The 18,084-nt window shown below is 34.4% G+C and overlaps 1 protein-coding gene across 2 annotated transcripts in view; it reads left to right on the top strand.

Moving 5' to 3' along the window:
- IFIH1 (interferon induced with helicase C domain 1) overlaps positions 1 to 18,084 on the top strand; it is a 60,425-nt gene that overhangs the window by 21,809 nt on the left and 20,532 nt on the right. For both annotated transcript variants that reach the window (XM_062187441.1, XM_062187432.1), the window contains exons 4-5: positions 7,244 to 7,348; positions 14,408 to 14,628. In XM_062187441.1, coding sequence (XP_062043425.1) covers positions 7,244 to 7,348; positions 14,408 to 14,628 — 326 coding nt within the window. The remainder of the gene's footprint in view (positions 1 to 7,243; positions 7,349 to 14,407; positions 14,629 to 18,084) is intronic.

Raw genomic sequence — 18,084 nt, 5'->3', positions numbered from 1 at the left:
TGTGTGTGAATATTCAGTGCGCATGACTATGAATGCATGTGTATATTTTGATTTATATATTCATTCACGTGAAGATTTTAAAATTCCACCCCGGCTAATGAGCTTACAAACCTGCTTGTTTTCAGACTTTAATACCTTCTTTCTCATATTCCCCCATATGTTCAACTCCTTAGGTTTATCCGGTGACATTATGCTTTGGAATATATTGTGGATATATTTTGCATAGATCATGTTCTGTAGGAGGGGTTTAAAAATTGACCTTTATAAAACAGCCTCCTTCTCCCTGGCCCAATCTGTTATAGCACTTTTTTGTTGTTGTTGTTTTGTTTTGCTTTTTTTATAGATCAAAGTCCAATCTTAGATTTGGCCTATACTAATTTCTGTAAAAATGTCACAAAATTTATATTCCCACTTGAGGACAAGAATAATGATTTATAGCATTAACCTGTAGAAATCAGAGATTTTTAGAATCTCTAGAAATAAATACCATGGCATTTCAGACTTAAATAGAAAGGATAATTGCCATATTAATGTACAATAATATAGTATCAGAATCCCTATCCTGCTTCAGGATTTAAGAGAGTTCTTTATTCCTGTATATTTCTGAATCTGGGTATCATTAATTATTGAGAACTAGCAATATTACTGACGCAATATAAAAGGCAGATATTAATTTGAGTTGACAGGGGGAAAGAGAGAGACAGAGAGAGGGAGGGACACAGAGAGATATGATGCTGATGATATTGGTGCTTGCTCAAAGATTTTATAAGTTTGTATTTTATTTAAACTTACCGTGAACTATCTGTGTCAATTATAGGACTTACAATCGAGAAATATTTTCAGAAAGGCTGTGGTTCTTATGTTAGGAATGAGGCAGAAAGAAATCTTCCTAGATTGCAGTTAATACATGCTGTATTTATTCTCATGACGTCCAATTATGGCTACATACTTAAAGCTTTTAAAACAAAGTTTTCACAAAAGCAATGATTTCCATTTTAATTTGGACTGTAAGCCAGAATAACAGGCAGGAAGAGGATGGTCAGATTATGTTACTGAGGGAACTAAACACTGAAGCATTGGGTTTACCCTAAGGACATTTATATCCAGCTCACAAAAGCCAGTGACATACTCATAGGAGAAACAGTAACCTACCCATAGCAAAAGAATCATGGGCCCTACATAGTAAGGGGTGAGAAGGTTTGTGAAAGAAGGAAGATTAATCTTAAAAAACTTCTCAGGAGAGAAATACAGTGTACTTTCTCTGAGCCTTGAAGATCTTTTGCGGGATTTTGTAAGTCGTTGTGGCAGGAAATGTTTTCAGCTGCAGAACCATCATGAGCAAATGCATGGAAAAGATAGGGGAGCAGTTTGGGAGGGAAGCCCTTGTGGAGAAGGGTGATGAGAGAGAAGGTCTCTAAACTCAATGGGAGTCCACAGGTTTCTTTGTCGTTTTTTCACTGCTTTTCCCAGGGCACACACACACACACACAAATACAAGTTTACCACTTACTGGATGACCATGAAATACCAGCACAGGGCATGCGTGATCATCTCAGACGATGTTTCTAGCAAAGTTCTTAATTAGAGGAGAATTCTGACAGGACACTGATCGCATGAAACTTGCCGTGGTGGGAATATCTACACCACGGAAATAGACATTCTTCAGTCATGGCTCTTCTCCTTCACGATGAACCCCCATGAACATCCCTCTTCCTATCCTTTCTTCTTGTCTGCTTATTCCTGTTGCCTTTCTCAGCAGGTGTCTATAACCCAAGAAAGATTTCCAAATTGCCTTCCACCTTGCCATCCCTACACTTCGTTATTGCCAAGACTGACTTCTCGCGTTGGTATCCGGCTCATCATTCATGATTGATTGGTCTCTGGGACATGCTGCAGCCGTGACTGACTGGCAGTAAATGGATAGGTCATACGGAGGGGCGTTGCTTATTAACAATCCTGTTGCATTAGGACTCAAGTCCGAAGGCTAAAGGGGATGGATGACACAGCTGATGCTATCTTTACATGCAATTCAAACTTAATTCTGATTGAAGCATTTCAGCAGTAGAAATGCTATAAACAGGAGCAGAGGAGCACCTTGGATAGCCATGTGGGCCTGTGGCTCTAGGAGTCTGATTTTTCTCTTTGGGGAACTCATTTCCTAGAAGCTTGGATCCAGGAGAGAATATGCAAGGTGGGTGGAGGTGGCTTCTCTCCATTCTGCAGGAACACATGTTCCTTGGCACAGAGAACAGAATCTGACAGACCAAAATGTGAGCGAGTGTATGTGTAGAGTGATATACATAGAGCTGAAGATAAAAGTGATCTATTTCCTCTCAAGAAGGATTGAGAATAAGTTATTTCAAAAGAAAAGGAAACACTTATTAGTAGTATGAACGCGAGCACACAGAAGAAGTCCGTTGTGCACACGTGATATGAGCTTTCGGGGAAATCTTTGTTTGATGGTTTGAGCTGAAGCTGGAGGGAAGTCGGGGAGGGCTACGGAGGTGAGGCTAAATGCCGAATAAGATCAGAAGTCGCATAAACATAACATTAGCATGGGAAGTGGAATTAGACCATCTCCAGGCTTCCTTAGAGAGCAAAGCTGTTGGTGTTCTTCTTGCTCAGCACACACAAAGGCCCTTTCCTTTTCATTATTTCCTGCTGGAATACAAAACGCTTGTCAGCAAAGAGAACCTATGACAGACTGAGGCAAGGGGAAAGGAAGTGGAGTTGTTTTGGGGCTGAAAGTAGGCGAGACGTCACCTTCACCTGGTAGGAACAGAAACACAGTTTGTATTTTACCTAATAAAGCTTAGCTCTGAGTAAACAATGTAGTTGTCCACTACTTGTGAAAATAACATTTTCCAGTAGAGGGCAGACTTTACATTAAAATAGATCTGAAAAGGCCTTCAACTAAGGGTTGTTTTTTTTTTTTTTTTTAATTTGAAAAATTGTTTAAATTTCAGTATTTTTGGTTTCTAAATGATATAAAAATAAATTCAAAGTATTTAAGGTCTAGGGTATGTTAAATATGAAATTTCTTGGATCCTAGTTCATATTTCTGCCATATTAGCAAAATATTCAATCTGTGATTACAGAATGAGGCCGTTTTTTTCCCATGGCTTATGGACTGGTCGTAGACACTCAGAGTTGTTGTAAGCAAAGCTGTTCTTTTTTGTGTTGTTTACAAAGCTATCACAGAAAATTCCATCTTTTAACTGGATGGGTATAATTTTCTTTCACGCCAATAGTGTTTGATATGAATAACCACTTTTCTTTAACAAGGATTAGCATCATTTACTAATTTGTTTTATAGCTAGCTTTAATATTTTCCCTAGGGGAAATGGCACCTTATATAAAAGTTAACTAACCTGTTACACAACGTAATTCTGATATTCAAAGCCCTTTATGCAGCGGCTATATAGAATTTAATGTTTGTTTCTTTTCAAGATTCTTTTCTTTTCTCTAACAAAATCATCCTCAAGTAAATTAGAAAATAGGACTACATTTACATTTTATTTTTAAAGGTTTGGTCATTTGTTCACAGTGGCTGAGTTCCAATCCAGAGACCAATCCTTTAGAGTCCACACTGTTTTTTATGGCAGCACCCTGCTCCATTGATTTTATTTTATATTTTCTACTCTAAAATCACACACGCATAATCTGATTTATATGACAAGTCCAGAGTGATGTACTTTGAGAAGTACAAAAAACAAAATAAGATAATTCTAAATAAATCAAGTGTAGAAATTTTTTCACATGTAAACTATATAGGTTGGTTTATTTTCTGGTGTCACAGAAGCACTTTCTTGAGCTTGCTTTTTAGGGTGTATGACTATAATATGATTTTTTTAAAGTGCATATAGAAGGAAAACCTTTAGGGAAGGCATTCTTGGTGTTATGGGAAATACACTATATTTTATTTTATTATTAAATTTATTTCCTTCAGTACTTCCACTCCCACGAAAGCAAATATATATATATATATATATATATATATACATATATATATGTATATATATATAAATTCGTAAGAATTTGCTGCCTTGGAAACAAAATTATTTTTATGTGAAGAAGCTGGAGACTTATATTCTCTTAAAATGACAGATAAATCAGCTCTTGATAACCACTTTCATTTTCATAATACTCCCCATCAGAATTATTCACACTAACTTTGTGCAACACAGAGTAGTTTGTTTTAACTTGGATGCAAAACAAGTTTAAAAATGAGTGTGAATGCTTAAAGGTAAAAATGAAAGTCTGTCAATGAAATCAGCAATATTAACAAAGTACAAATCATCTCACTAAATTTTTTTTGGAAAGACAATCTCCGTTTTCACATTGGTAGAAAATTTGACATTACAATAAAAATGTCTATTGCTGTTAACAACAAAAGAAATCCTTTCTTCTCAATTAACACTGTCGGTACGGTATTGTTTCCTTGTTCACAAAGCTTCCCAGAAATCATGAGATGCACTTGAGGTTGGAAAAAAAGCACTCTAACCCTAGACTTAAGATTCAGAAAATGAGAATTCTGACCCATTCTAGCTGTGTGATCTGGAGAAGTCATTTAACCTCTCTGAGCCTTGATTTCCCACCTATAAAATCGAGGTGATAATGGGTGTCCACCATAGAGGATGCAGACAGCTTAAAATGCAATTTTCATTCTCTCTGGGATAGCTCTGAACTCAGTGTCCTTCTGACACATTGCAGATCTGGGAAATCAAAATAATTCAGATAATGATTATATAATACCCTATTTTATTGTAATTTTCTATAGAATTAATAAGTTGTTTGTGCAGATTGTATAAATAGCTTCCCTTTCCGCCAAACTTGTCTAAGTCAAAACTAAGCTTCGGAGAAATCTTGGCTTTACATTTATAAAAGGGCTTAAGATTCTGATGTAACTGCTAGTGACTAGAAACTGAAGTACAAATCATCTCCATTTCTGTTACACTTAGTGGAAAACTTGATGAGTGTTGGATTTTAGATAATATTTGTCAGCATTTTTCAGTAATTTTGATATTTGTTTCAATTCTCAATACTACATTTAAAACAACAAATGAAAAGCATGTCAACATTCACTTTTTTGGCCTCAAAATCCTGGGCTATATTGCTAGATATAGAATTATCCTGGCAATGACATTTTCCCATCTCATTTTACACCTTGCCTTTTCCTTACAAATCATACTCTCTTTTCATCAGTACATCTGCCCAGAGCTCTCCTCTACTTGACAGTTCTATCCCACACTCGCCTCTGAGCTTCTAACAAGACATTCCTCTGGGAATTGCAAAGTGCCATATTTAAAACCTCTCAGTGAGATGTGCAGGTTTTCCTGTGTGATCATAAGGGATTCCTCAAATCTGAATTTTAGAGCTAATCTACAACAACTGATAACACAGTATTTTCACATTAGTCTATTTATGTTATGCTAATAAACTTAAACAATATGTATGTCCATTGAGACTTTTTCTACAACTTTTGTATCAACTGTGTTCTAAATTTTAAGAAAGATGTTTTGCACATTCGATTAGCATTGGCTGAAACTCTATTCTATCTTATGAGTTAAAGACCTGCCCAAATCGTAAGGAAGACATCTGAGATGTCACAGACACCCTAGGGAATACTAGTCTGCAATAAAAAGGAAGAAATTACTGATACATCAACACCATGGATGAATCTCAAATGTCTCATGCTAAGTTAAAGCAGCCCTACACAAAGCCTACATATGTCATGCATCCCTCTGCCTGACAGTCTGGAAAAAGCAAAATGATGGGGACAGAAACCAGGTCAGCGCTTGCCAGAGGATAATATTAGGGAATTGACTTCAGAGGGGGCAGGCAGGGACTCTTAGCGGTGATGGAAATTTCTTACTTGTGACAGGATACAGAGCTGTGTGCTCTTACCAGACTCATTGACGTATACATTAAAAAGTGATTTTTATACTGTATAACTATACTGCATCTGACTCAAAAAATTAACTAGCTAAGGAAAATACTCTGCAACATACTTGTGGTTTGGTTGTATTCCATCTCTTCCAGCGTTTCACCAGCATCCTAGAATGTGTCTGTTTTTCATCCGTTTCTTTATATAGTCCTAAATATATAGAACTCACTCTAGTTTTAAGCAGCTTGAGGCTACTTGAATATAATTTATTAGTGCATTGGGGAACTTTAGGATGAAGTAGTAATTAACAAGTGTTATGAAATATTCTGAACTGTAAATTATTAAATGGTACTCTTACCCTAGCAATATATCAACTATTTGTTTCTTACTTCATTTTCCAATTCCAGCAAGAGCATATTGGGCTCAATATTACCTAATGGTTATTAAATTCCATAAGGTAATTGATATTAGCCCCATTTAAAAATCAGGGAAACTTAAGAACAAAACAAAGTCAACAGCAAATTTCACAAGTTCTTTCAGATTCAAAAGACCACAATAGTAATCAATCACCTTGCACCGAATTTTGCCAGATTAAATATAGTTCTGATCCATATGGAAGAGATTGCCCAAGTCTTTGGAAATAAAATGTAAGGAAGGAATTCTGCCCCAAAGGAAAGAAGGTTTTCAAAGAATTGATATTGAGTACGAAAGTCAGAAAATGGGATTAATAACCAAAGGGTGTGTACTAACATTCATACACACTCCTAACTAGATTGTAGAGACTTCGTTTAATTAAGCAAAAACATGTATTGCTTAATAAGCTTCTAGTACAATTAGGATGCCAGACCTTAATATATTGTTTTTGAGTAAGGTCCTCTTGATGTTTTAAATTTATGTTTATCACTGAAATATTATCTTCATAACTGATCAATAGAGTCATATGTCTTCTTAGTTCTCTAATATTTTAAGTGAAAATAGCTCAATGGATTCCAAATAAAACTTTTGGTTTAAAAGCCAATATCAAGTTTAGATATTCTTTTGGGGGAGCAAAAGGTGCATAGAAAAAGATAACAAAAGTCATAAATCCCTAGAAATTTGCATTAGCTCTCATATAGGAAGCATAGAACTTTAAGTAGGTGATATGTATTTGATTCACCACCCAGCAGCTGCTCATTCACAGTGGACTTTTTTTTAACATAGCCTGCCAGAAACTCTTACCTTTTATTCATAATTGTCTGGGTGTGCTTTCTCCACTTGCACTGAACTGTATGTACTGTGTGCTGTAGAGGTGTGCAGCTAAAATACGTTTATTCTCAGAAATATTTTTAAAATATTTTAAAATGTTTTCCTTTGCAGAATCAGACACAAGTTTGGCAGAAGGAAGTGTCAGCTGCTTAGATGAAAGTCTTGGACATAACAGCAACATGGGCAGTGATTCAGGCACCATGGGAAGTGATTCAGGTACTGCCTAACTGTTGTGTAAACCTTAAAAAGTGTGAAATAAGACACCATATAGTGGAATTCATGGGGGCTGTTCATACCCTCCCTAATGTATTTATGCAATTAAAGCAATTCTTTTCCACAGTGAAGTTATTTTGGAAACTTGCCATTCATTTTCTTTAAAAGTACAACTTACAATGTCTTAGGACCAAACTATCTAACTCTGATCCAGTTCCTATCTTTTGGTCTGGCATATGTCATATTCCATAGCATCATGACATCTTTTTTGTTTATCATATCTGTTTCAATTCATTTGACTGAATTTAATTTTGCATTTAATTGTGTCTATTTATTTATTCCCCCAAACTGCTTTTTTATGTTCTTAGACTTGTACCTGCAAATCATGTTGAATCTGTTAAAAATTAATTAAAATTAAAATAAAAAATGAAAAACATAGATTTTGAATAAAAACATTAATACTATCAATAAGAGAGGTATGACTGCGGATACCTCAAATAACAGAATTCCTCTTAAAATCAAAAACTAGAAACTAGACATAAAGTTTAAAAATTTCCAATACAAATCTCTTGAATCACAGTAGCGTTATAAAATAGTTTGGTCACTATATGTAAAATATACTAATTGCTCTTTATATTGGTTATGTATCTCCCTAATAATAACAGAATGCCTGTTCCCAAACATTCACACATTAATCAATATATCTTCTGATCATATTTTCTAAAATTGCCAGTCTGGTAAACTTCAAATAGTTTCTTTCTCTACTCCAATATGTGTTTCCATGATTGTTATTGAGCTAAAATATTAACATCTTCTAAGTACGGATGATGGGTGATGGTATATCTTTATACATCTTTCAATATTTGTCTATATGCTTGATATATTTCAAAATTAGATTTAACAAATTACAAAGACATACTTTGCCATGTGGCCAGCTAAGAAGCAGTAGAAAACTGAAAAATTAAGAAACAAAATACTTTATTCTTTACTTGTGATTGAGTTGTTTCCACGTAGAAAATACCATGTAATTCAGATTATTCCTCATTATCAGAAGAATCACAGACATGTATGTACATGATAAGCATAAAAGGGCAAAGTAGTTTATATAACAATGGTCATCTTCCCTAAATGCTTTTAAAATTGGATTTTACCATTTTTTTATTCGTATGAAGGAACGTGAACAAGTTTGTTTGTAGATAAGTTATTTTGGTGCAGGAAAATTTTGAAATCCATACATACAAGAAGTCTTCCAAAAGTTCACAGAAAATGTATATTATGAAAAAAATGCATGGATTTTGTAAAAAAACATGCATAGAAATAAATTTATCTGAATTCCATGTCCATTTATTTTTGAAGTACACTCATATATCTTTTTTTATGATCACACTTCTGAATCCCTTTGATTAGAACAGGTTAAATTAAAGAAACCCAATTCACCAAAATGCCAGTCATTATTTTAGTGTAATTAAAGTGTTAATCCATTTTCTGTTCAACTCACTGTTTATGAAGTTCTTGCAGTTTTTTCTGTGGATTGTGTGTTTTCCTATATTTGTCATGAAATTGTTAAATTTAATAATTAACATTTGTGTTATGTGCTATTGATGCTAGAACTCAAAATACACTCTAGTTAATATTTAACATCTTTATGTGTTGTTTTAAGCTTCTGGACATCATCCTAATTTTTATTTGTCTAGGTAAGGGCTTTTCAACAATATTCATTCATTCAATAAATATTTAATGTGTATCCTCTGTGTGCAGGGCATTTTGCCTATTTAGAGCTATTAGCAAATGTATTTGCTGATTTTTAGTTCTCAATGTGGCATGAAAAACACGATAAATCTGAACGCAAATCACTTTGAAACTCAAATACATTTTAAAGGAAAATACATTTGTGAAAACATTTTCAAGGGACACTCCTTGAACCTCCTGACAGGTCAGTGCTTTCTTACAAGGGATTATTTTGTGCAGTGGGCAGAAAAATTCTGAAATGATAAAATTATGAAATGCCTTACTGTCAGATGCATGCTCTAAGCTGAGCTAGAAATGAATCCAATTCTAAAAGGTCTCTAGATAGATTGAAGAATTGCTAAACACATACTGGATAGAGTTACTGAAGAGTATTGCAGTGTTTGTTATTATAGTTTAACCCTTGATGTTGTCATCTAAAGGGCCCTTATTGTATATTTCTTTGTCCTCTTTGAAAGTCAAAAAATGTGCTGTAACGATTATGACTGCACCCAAACCAATTGCATCATGATCCTTTGCAGAAATATTACTCCAGTATAAAACATAAGTGCTGATACTTACATTTCTAATTATATTATGATATTATGATAGGGTGTTGGGTTTTTTTTTTTTTTTTTTGGTCTATTTCCCACTTTCAGAGAGATATCCTGCTTCTCAAAGTGACAATGTTTTTGTTAATACTCGTTGGACTCATAGATAGAAAGTGTCTCCTTACTATTTCTAGGGAATGCCTATTAATATTTGTCCAGCTGGAATGGCATGTTTTTGGTGGCTACATACTATAGGTAGAGGAATACTTTGTCAATTTCAAACACATGCAGTGACAGACCTTTTCTCTCCAAGAATAACTCAGCTGTCAAAATCAATGTGAGAATGAAATTTGCCACATGGTGTGGTTCCAACAGAATATTACTATTTAAACCTATTTGATTTCATTTTTGGCCATTTTCATGGGACAATATCATTTCAAGGTTTGACCAATATTTGTTATAGAAGTATGGCATGATATTATTTAAAATCTGTATATATTTTTAGTACCATTTTAATTGTTGTATTTAATTTATTACACTATTCAGAAAGAGCCAAAAATAAGTAAACAAGAACTTAAACATTTCTTTTATGAAGGCAATTGGCACCAGGTTTATTGATATCACCCCTGTTATCTCCTTCCAGTGAAAGAGAAAAGAAAACTCTGTTTTCATTTCTTATGTGGATAAATTCTTCCATCCCTATGTTAGAGGATGTGATAAGGCAAGAATCTGGCTGCATATTTAGCAGTCATCCAGCTCTTTATCTTTGGATGCTATTCTCACATTGAATCCAACTCTAATTTTTTCCATATCCATTCTGTGCTTCTCATTTATATGTAGGGCTACCCACTAGATCTCCTAATATTGACTCAAAAACATATATAATTGATCTCAATACTTTGGTTCTAGAGTTAAATTTTGAACACAATAGCCCTTTTAACAGTCAAACTCATCTTAAATTATTAGTGCAATAAACATTTAAGATGCACGAGTGATGCTGATATATTACTCATTTTGTTTTGAAATATTTTATTTACACAAAGGGAACAAATTTTGTGTAATTCATATTCACAGCTATAATAACTTAATGGAACTTCCCACCTCTCCATCTCTCCCTCATTCCCTACCTCTCTTATCTTTACTTCCTTATTTTCTTGTAATTTTTACAAAGACATACTTTCACTTTTCTTTATAATCACCAGCTTAACTCTCTGCTAAATGAAGAATTCAACAAGCAGTAGGTAGAAAAACCACTGTTCCTCAAGAGTATAGACAAGGGTGATAAGCAATAATCAAATCTCAAAATGTCAATTTCACTCATATACCTTTTATTGTAGTCTATATATTAGTTACCACAAATTAGAGAAAATATGATATTTTTGGGGGGGACTGATGGATTTCACTAAACATTATTGTCTCCAGTCGCATCCATTTTGTTGTGAAAGACAAGATTTCATTATTTTTTACAGCTGAGTAGTATTCCTTCTTCTATATATACTGTAATGTCTTTAGCAGAGACCCCAGAAATTAGCTGTTGAACTTCTGGGTTGATTCCATATCAACTATTGTGAGCTGAGCTGCTATAAACATGGAGGTGTAGCTAACTCTTTCATATGATGATTTCATTTCCTTTGGGTAAATTCCCAGGGGTAGAATGGTTGGGTCATATGGTAGATCTATTTTTCAGTTTTCTGGGGAATCTCCATGCTGTCTCCATAATGGTTGTTTGAATTTACATTTCCACTAATGCATAAAAATGTCCATACTATCCAAAGCAATTTATAGATTTAATGAAATCCTAATCAAAATACTGAAGATGTTCTTCTCAGATCTGAAAAAAAAAAATGACTCTAAAATTCATGTAGAATCAAAAGAGACCTCAAATAGCTAAAGCAATTCTAAAGAATAAATATAAGGCTGGCGCCGTTGCTCAATAGGCTAATCCTCCGCCTTGCGGCGCCAGCACACCGGGTTCTAGTCCTGGTCGGGGTGCCGGATTCTGTCCTGGTTGCCCTTCTTCCAGGCCAGCTCTCTGCTGGGGCCGGGAGTGCAGTGGAGGATGGCCCAAGTGCTTGGGCCCTGCACCCCATGGGAGACCAGGAGAAGCACCTGGCTCTTGCCTTTGGATCAGTGTGGTGTACCGGCTGCAGCGCGCTGGCCGCGGCGGCCATTGGAGATTGAACCAATGGTAAAGGAAGACCTTTCTCTCTGTCTCTCTCTCTCACTGTCCACTCTGCCTGTCTCTCTCTCTCACTGTCCACTCTGCCTGTCAAAAAGAAAAGAATAAATATAAAGCTGAAGGCATCACAATACCTGATTTCAAAACATATTACAGTGCAGTTCTAATCAAAATAATTGGGTACTGGCAGAAGAATAGACATGTGGACCAATGGAACAGACCAGAGACCCCAGAAATTAATCCATACATCCACAACTAATCTTCAACAAATGAGCTAAATTCACTTCCTGGAGAAAGGACAATCTCTTCAACAAATGGTATTGGAAAAATTTGATCTCTGCATGTGAAAATATGAAACAAAACTCTTCCCTTATACCCTATACAAAAATCACTTCACAATGAATTAGAGATCTAAATCTCTGATCTTAAATTAGTAGAAGAAAACATAGGGGAAGCATTCTAAGATATTGGCATAGACAACGACTTCTTAGATAACACCCCAAAAACACAAACAATAAAAGCAAAAATAGACAAATGAGAGTACATCAAGCTAAGAAGCTTCTGCACAGTAAAGGAAACACTCAACAAAGTAAAGGGCAACTGACAGAATGGTAGAAAAATTTGCAAACTATACAACCATGAAGGAGTAAGATCCAGAATATATAACGAGCACAAGAAACTCAACAACAACAAAACTAGCAATCCAGTTCAGAAATAGGCTAAGGCTATGAACAGGTATTCTTTAGAGGATTAAACACAAATGGCCAGAAACACAATGAAAAGATGCTCAGGATCACTAGCCATCAGTGAAATGCAAATAAAACCCACAATGAGGTATCACCTCATCCCCGTTAGAATGGTTACTATTCAAAAACCAATAAGTAACAAATGCTGATGAGAAAGTTAGGGAAAAGATACCCTCATCTTGCTTCTAGATTCTTGGTAAAGATACTTAGAATGCTGGCCTGTGTTGTCTCCTTTGATTTATTTTATTTTATTTTTTTACTCAAAGATGTAGTACTAAGCACAGGAAACAAAAAGAAAACATCATTTAAAAAGCATGCACAATCATTATTATGGAAACAGCATTTTACTATTTTTAAAATCTGTGCAAAAAATGTACCAGTGTAATGTATTTGTGAAATTAAACAGAATTTGTTGATATCTTTTAAAAGTTTCATAGATCATGTAGTAAGTTAGCAAAATGACTCTTAGCATACATCTTCTTTGTAAATATTTTACTTCTTTTTGGAAAGGTTAGATGATAAATATTCTCAATAGAGGTAAAATATTAAGATTTTTATTTTCCATTTAAAGGATATGTAGAAGCAATTTTGGTCATAAATAATATGAGCCTTACATAAATATAATAAAGTTCAAAAGGAGCAGAGAAACAAAAATTGTCAATGTGTATTTTAAATGCTGGCAATCTGCATGAGTTTCTTATGAAAATCATATTAACTGAATCAGCAAATGATCCAATGATAGCTTAGACCTAATGCATCTCTCTTTACTCATCCATTACAGAAGGCAAATTTCCTGCCAGGTTAGTAGCTGATTCTTCCTAAGTGGTATTTGGTGTGAATGTTCCTACCTATTTAGAAAGTACTAACAAAACAAGTTAAAACCCACTTAAATAGAGTCATTCAGTTGGTGAAATGGAACCATCAGCAACTTTTTTGAAGTTAATGGGATCATATTAGTTTAGTTTTATCGCAATCACTGATAAGAAAATGAGCACTTATTTCATGTATGATGAAATACTGATAAGAACTGTCATTTTCTTTTCTTCTTGTGATTATATAAAGCATACAAAGGGCTTTTAAAAGTGCATAATATTTATTTTACTGCATTCCACATTATACACTATTCATGTTTACATCTTTCTCCTGGCTCAAATAAATAAGGCCACTTCTAAACAAAAGACATTGTATCTAAACCAAAATATGTCACAATAATCTTATTCTAGCATTCACAAAATGAATGTAGGCTAGTACCTGTTTTACCAGTATTTTAAATTTAAAAATCCATATTAATTGAAAATACTTCTAATATATTGTGTTTTGGATTTCAGGAAAAGTATGAATAAGTGGAGATATACATAGGATGAAAGAATAAAAATCAATATTCAAAACAAAATGGCAAAATTAGACACAATTTAGTTAAACCAGCAATTTTTTTTTTTACTTTTCAATGAAAACCAGCCAACTAAAGGCTAGCATGTGAAGAGTTTCTTCCTACTCCCTAAATATCATTCTGTAACAACCTGGTTGTCTCAAATTGGGAAAAGATCCTAATGAAGTTGCACAAGTTATCTCAAAAAGCCTGTGAGAAAAGGGAATTGAAAGATAAGCATATTTACGTGCAAACAAAGTTTTAAAATCTGTGCATACACAATGTGCTTTTTCATAAACTGTTGAAAACCCCTTGGGTACATACAGATACACACCTGTGTGTACAGTTAACCTTCCATGTCCATGGGTTCCACATCTGCAGATTCAATCAACTGTGGATTAAAAATACTCAAAAAGAAATATTGCTTGTACTAAACAAGGGCAGACTTTTTTGATTATCCTTCCTCTTGTTTTTCTTCTTTATTTCTTTCAGATGAAGACAATGTAGCAGTAAGAAGATCCCCTGAGCCAGAGCTGCAGCTTAGGTCTTACCAAATGGAAGTTGCCCAGCCAGCCTTGGAAGGGAAGAACATTATCATCTGCCTTCCTACAGGGAGTGGGAAAACACGAGTGGCTGTTTTCATTGCCAAGCATCACTTGGACAAGAAGAAAAAGGAATCTAATCCAGGAAAAGTTATAGTTCTTGTCAATAAGGTATTCAAAGAACATGTAATACAACATTATTTGCTATTTTCATGCTATCATTCCAAAGCTTTTACATAATGAAATTTGTAGCAATGCTTCACATTTAGCTTAATTAAAAATTATGTCAAAATAAGACATTCTTTTATTTTTGATCTTTACTTTTTGAGTTATATCTAAATCTAAGTAATTAGCCTTAAGATGAAATTTTCCATAGAACTAAAACATTAACCATATATATATATATATATAGGCATAAAGGTTATATTTACCTAGACATATTTTGATATTAATGATTGCTAATTTATTACTGTGAGCATGAATGAGCCCAAAACATCTATAATCACAAATGATTTGTTAGAGTTTCTTAATCATTGACCCTTAGTTAAAGGTGGAAATTCTTTTTGATTCAGAATAAATGTATGTATAATGTGGTTTGAATACAAAGAGATAATCAAGTAACTGGTTTATCCATACTAAATTAACAGTATTCAGTGATTATTTATATTAAATATTTATTCCATTAAATGCAACTGAAGCTTTTTTTATCATTTCCATTCTCATCTACTCCTTTACAAAAAACTCAGCAATAGATTCTAAAACAGGCTATAGTTTTTGGATGTTTATTATGCAAAACTTTATAATTTATTTTTCAGTACTGAAGAAAAACACTCAAAATTCATGATTTGAATGATTTTCATCATGTTGTTACAAATGTATTTTGTGTGTATTTAAAAATCTCCCCTTCGTAGATGTACACCCACAATGAGAATACTTTAATATATTTTTCTGGTAATGGTGATATGTTAAAATGTATTTGCCCATAGCCTTCCATTTATTTTTTATAAAGCATATTATATTTTAGGGTAAAAACAGCTTAAATCCTATTTCTATCTACCAACAGTTTGACCTTAGACCAGTAAATGACTTCTCTAATTTTAGCTTTTGCATTTGTAAAATGAGCAAAATGATAGCAACACTGCTTTCAAATTTAAATTGTATTACATATGTATTGAAAGGGAGAAAGAGAGAACCTAGGAAAGATTCAGTAAATATCTTTTTTCTCATTCCTTCTTCCTCTCCTTACTTTTACAGAGTGGTTCTCTCACTTGTGCTGGGTTACTTGTAACATCCAGGAGGTTCCTCTGCTCACTCAATAGCCCTAAGCATTCTTTGAACCACAGACACTGTTGGGAAGTCCTACTTGTATTCATTCAAATCTGTTTTCTTGGAATCCACACTCAATGGCTAGATCACTTTCTTCTTTGATTATACACAGTAAGTCTTGATTTTCCTGCGATATGTTAGATAGAAGGCAGCATCATGTGGTTCCTATCATATTTTCCTTTTTGTCCATAGTTGCTTTAATCATTCTTCATTTAACATGGTCTTCAGCCCTTTCATTATTCAAAGTGTTCATATTTTTCCTGTCTTTTATCTAGGACTCTCTTAAAACCTAAATAAGATACTATCAATCTGGTCTTACTGGTGTGGAGTGTAGGAGAAATGCCATGTGACACTCATTCAGCTGGCGACTGTTTGTCTTCAACATCCACACATTCATGTGAACCTTACCATAAACTCAAATCTTTAGTTCCTTTTCATTTAAAAATCTGTTAAACCAGCCATCTCTTAACTTATTGCTATGAGGTTAATTTTGAATATAAAGTATTTATATTTGTTTGGAAATATTTACATTTATTTCTTCATGTCTTTTATATTTCTTGACCATTTCAGGCCTCATGTATTTCTGCATCTTCCTTTCTGTAATGTTTTGTGCTGCTAATGTTGTATTCTAATCAAAAATGTTATCCAATCTAATCTAGGTTATTCTTATGAATGCACATTTATGGCCATGTGTCAATCCTTACTAACTCTTCATATTCACGTTACTGATGTACAGCATTTGAGAACATTATTTTATTCCCTTGTTGTTTTTCTCCTCAGAATTACTAGACATTCCAGTACTAATTATTCCATCAATGTCATACTTCACTATGCCTTTTCTTTTAATTTGAAAGCAATTTTTACTTTACCTTTGAATTGAATCAGGAAATATCGGGCCAGTAAGTCAACATAACCTGTGCATTCCAAATTTGGCCCAAGAGCAAGGTCTTCTAACCCTTGATCAGGAAAAAAGAAATCCTGTTCCCTAACATCATTTACTTTCTTTTCCCATCCTCTGTCCTTTCCAAAGTTATAGCCTTCAAATGCAGGAAGAAATGAAAACACCACCTGTGCTCCCAGACTTTCTACTTCCTATCTAGGACTTCAGCATCGTGAGAGATAAATTCCAGGTTCCTTCAGATGCTATAATACAGCCCATATGATTCAGCAGAAGTGGGTAGCAGTTGGATTTGATTAGTCTTGGCAGGCACTCTGTCACTTCTCAGGAAAAGGCTCCAAGAGGACCACACATCTCCCAATTAACTATGTCAGACTCGCACCTGCCTTCCTCTGTGTCCTTCAGTAGGAAGTCAATGCCACCCAGAGCGAGCCTCAAGCAACGGGATTTTCAACACTTGCTATCTCCTGTGACAACTTCTTTTTGTTCTGTAGATCAGAAGATGCTGCTTCTTGGAAAGTTTTGACTCACCTTTTGTGGAGGGATCCTCTTGATGCTGTATCACTCTGTGATACAGAAATTCTTAGTTATCAGTCATTATTCATGTCTTTATTTAAAAATGTATCAAACATAGATCTTGCCCTCAGGGAATCCACAGTCTAGCAGAGATAAAATTTCTGTTGATTATATAATAATCAATATTTTATTGCATTTCCTAAAGCACTCTCAAATGTATTATTGTATTGAATCCATGCAGCTACTTTATGAGGCAGTCATTATTATCCCCATTTTATACATCAGAAAATGAAAGCTCCAAGACTCTTATTGGTCATCCAGCCAATATCAGCAGATAGAAGACTTGAACCCTTATGCCTTGAAGTCAATTGGAGCTTCTGTATTCTCCACACTTCTAGAAGAAAATGATAGGGTATATATCAAAAAAATTGTCTGAGTACTGGAAATATGTCACACTCCATTTCATTTAATTTTCACAACATTACAACAGGTTAACAGCCTCATTTTATTAATGTGGAAATTAAGACAATTGAGATCATTCATCTTTGCCCCACAAACAAGGCCACATAACACCAGTTGCTAGGGTAGATGTTTTCAGGGCTTACTTCCTTCTTTCTAGATCATTCTCTATCTTCCCACAACATTTAATTTCTGTTCTCTTCCTTATAATCTTTCTGATTTCTTACTCAGATTATTCTGTCTGTGTTGCACATGAGGAACTGGAAAGAACATTTCTTGAAAACTTCATCAGGACGGGTCTGTGGTAGAGAGAGGGAAGAGCTGTGGCACTCACGTTTTAGTCTCTGATGTCACATGGAGGCTTCCTTAAAGTAAAGGTAAAGGTTCTGCCCCCAAAGTTGCTCCCTGGATTTGGTAGTTCTGGAGTG

This window comes from Lepus europaeus, chromosome 1 (genome assembly GCF_033115175.1).
Source record: "Lepus europaeus isolate LE1 chromosome 1, mLepTim1.pri, whole genome shotgun sequence".
Classification (NCBI taxonomy): Eukaryota; Metazoa; Chordata; class Mammalia; order Lagomorpha; family Leporidae; genus Lepus; species Lepus europaeus.
This window is presented reverse-complemented; position numbering and strand designations above follow the sequence as displayed.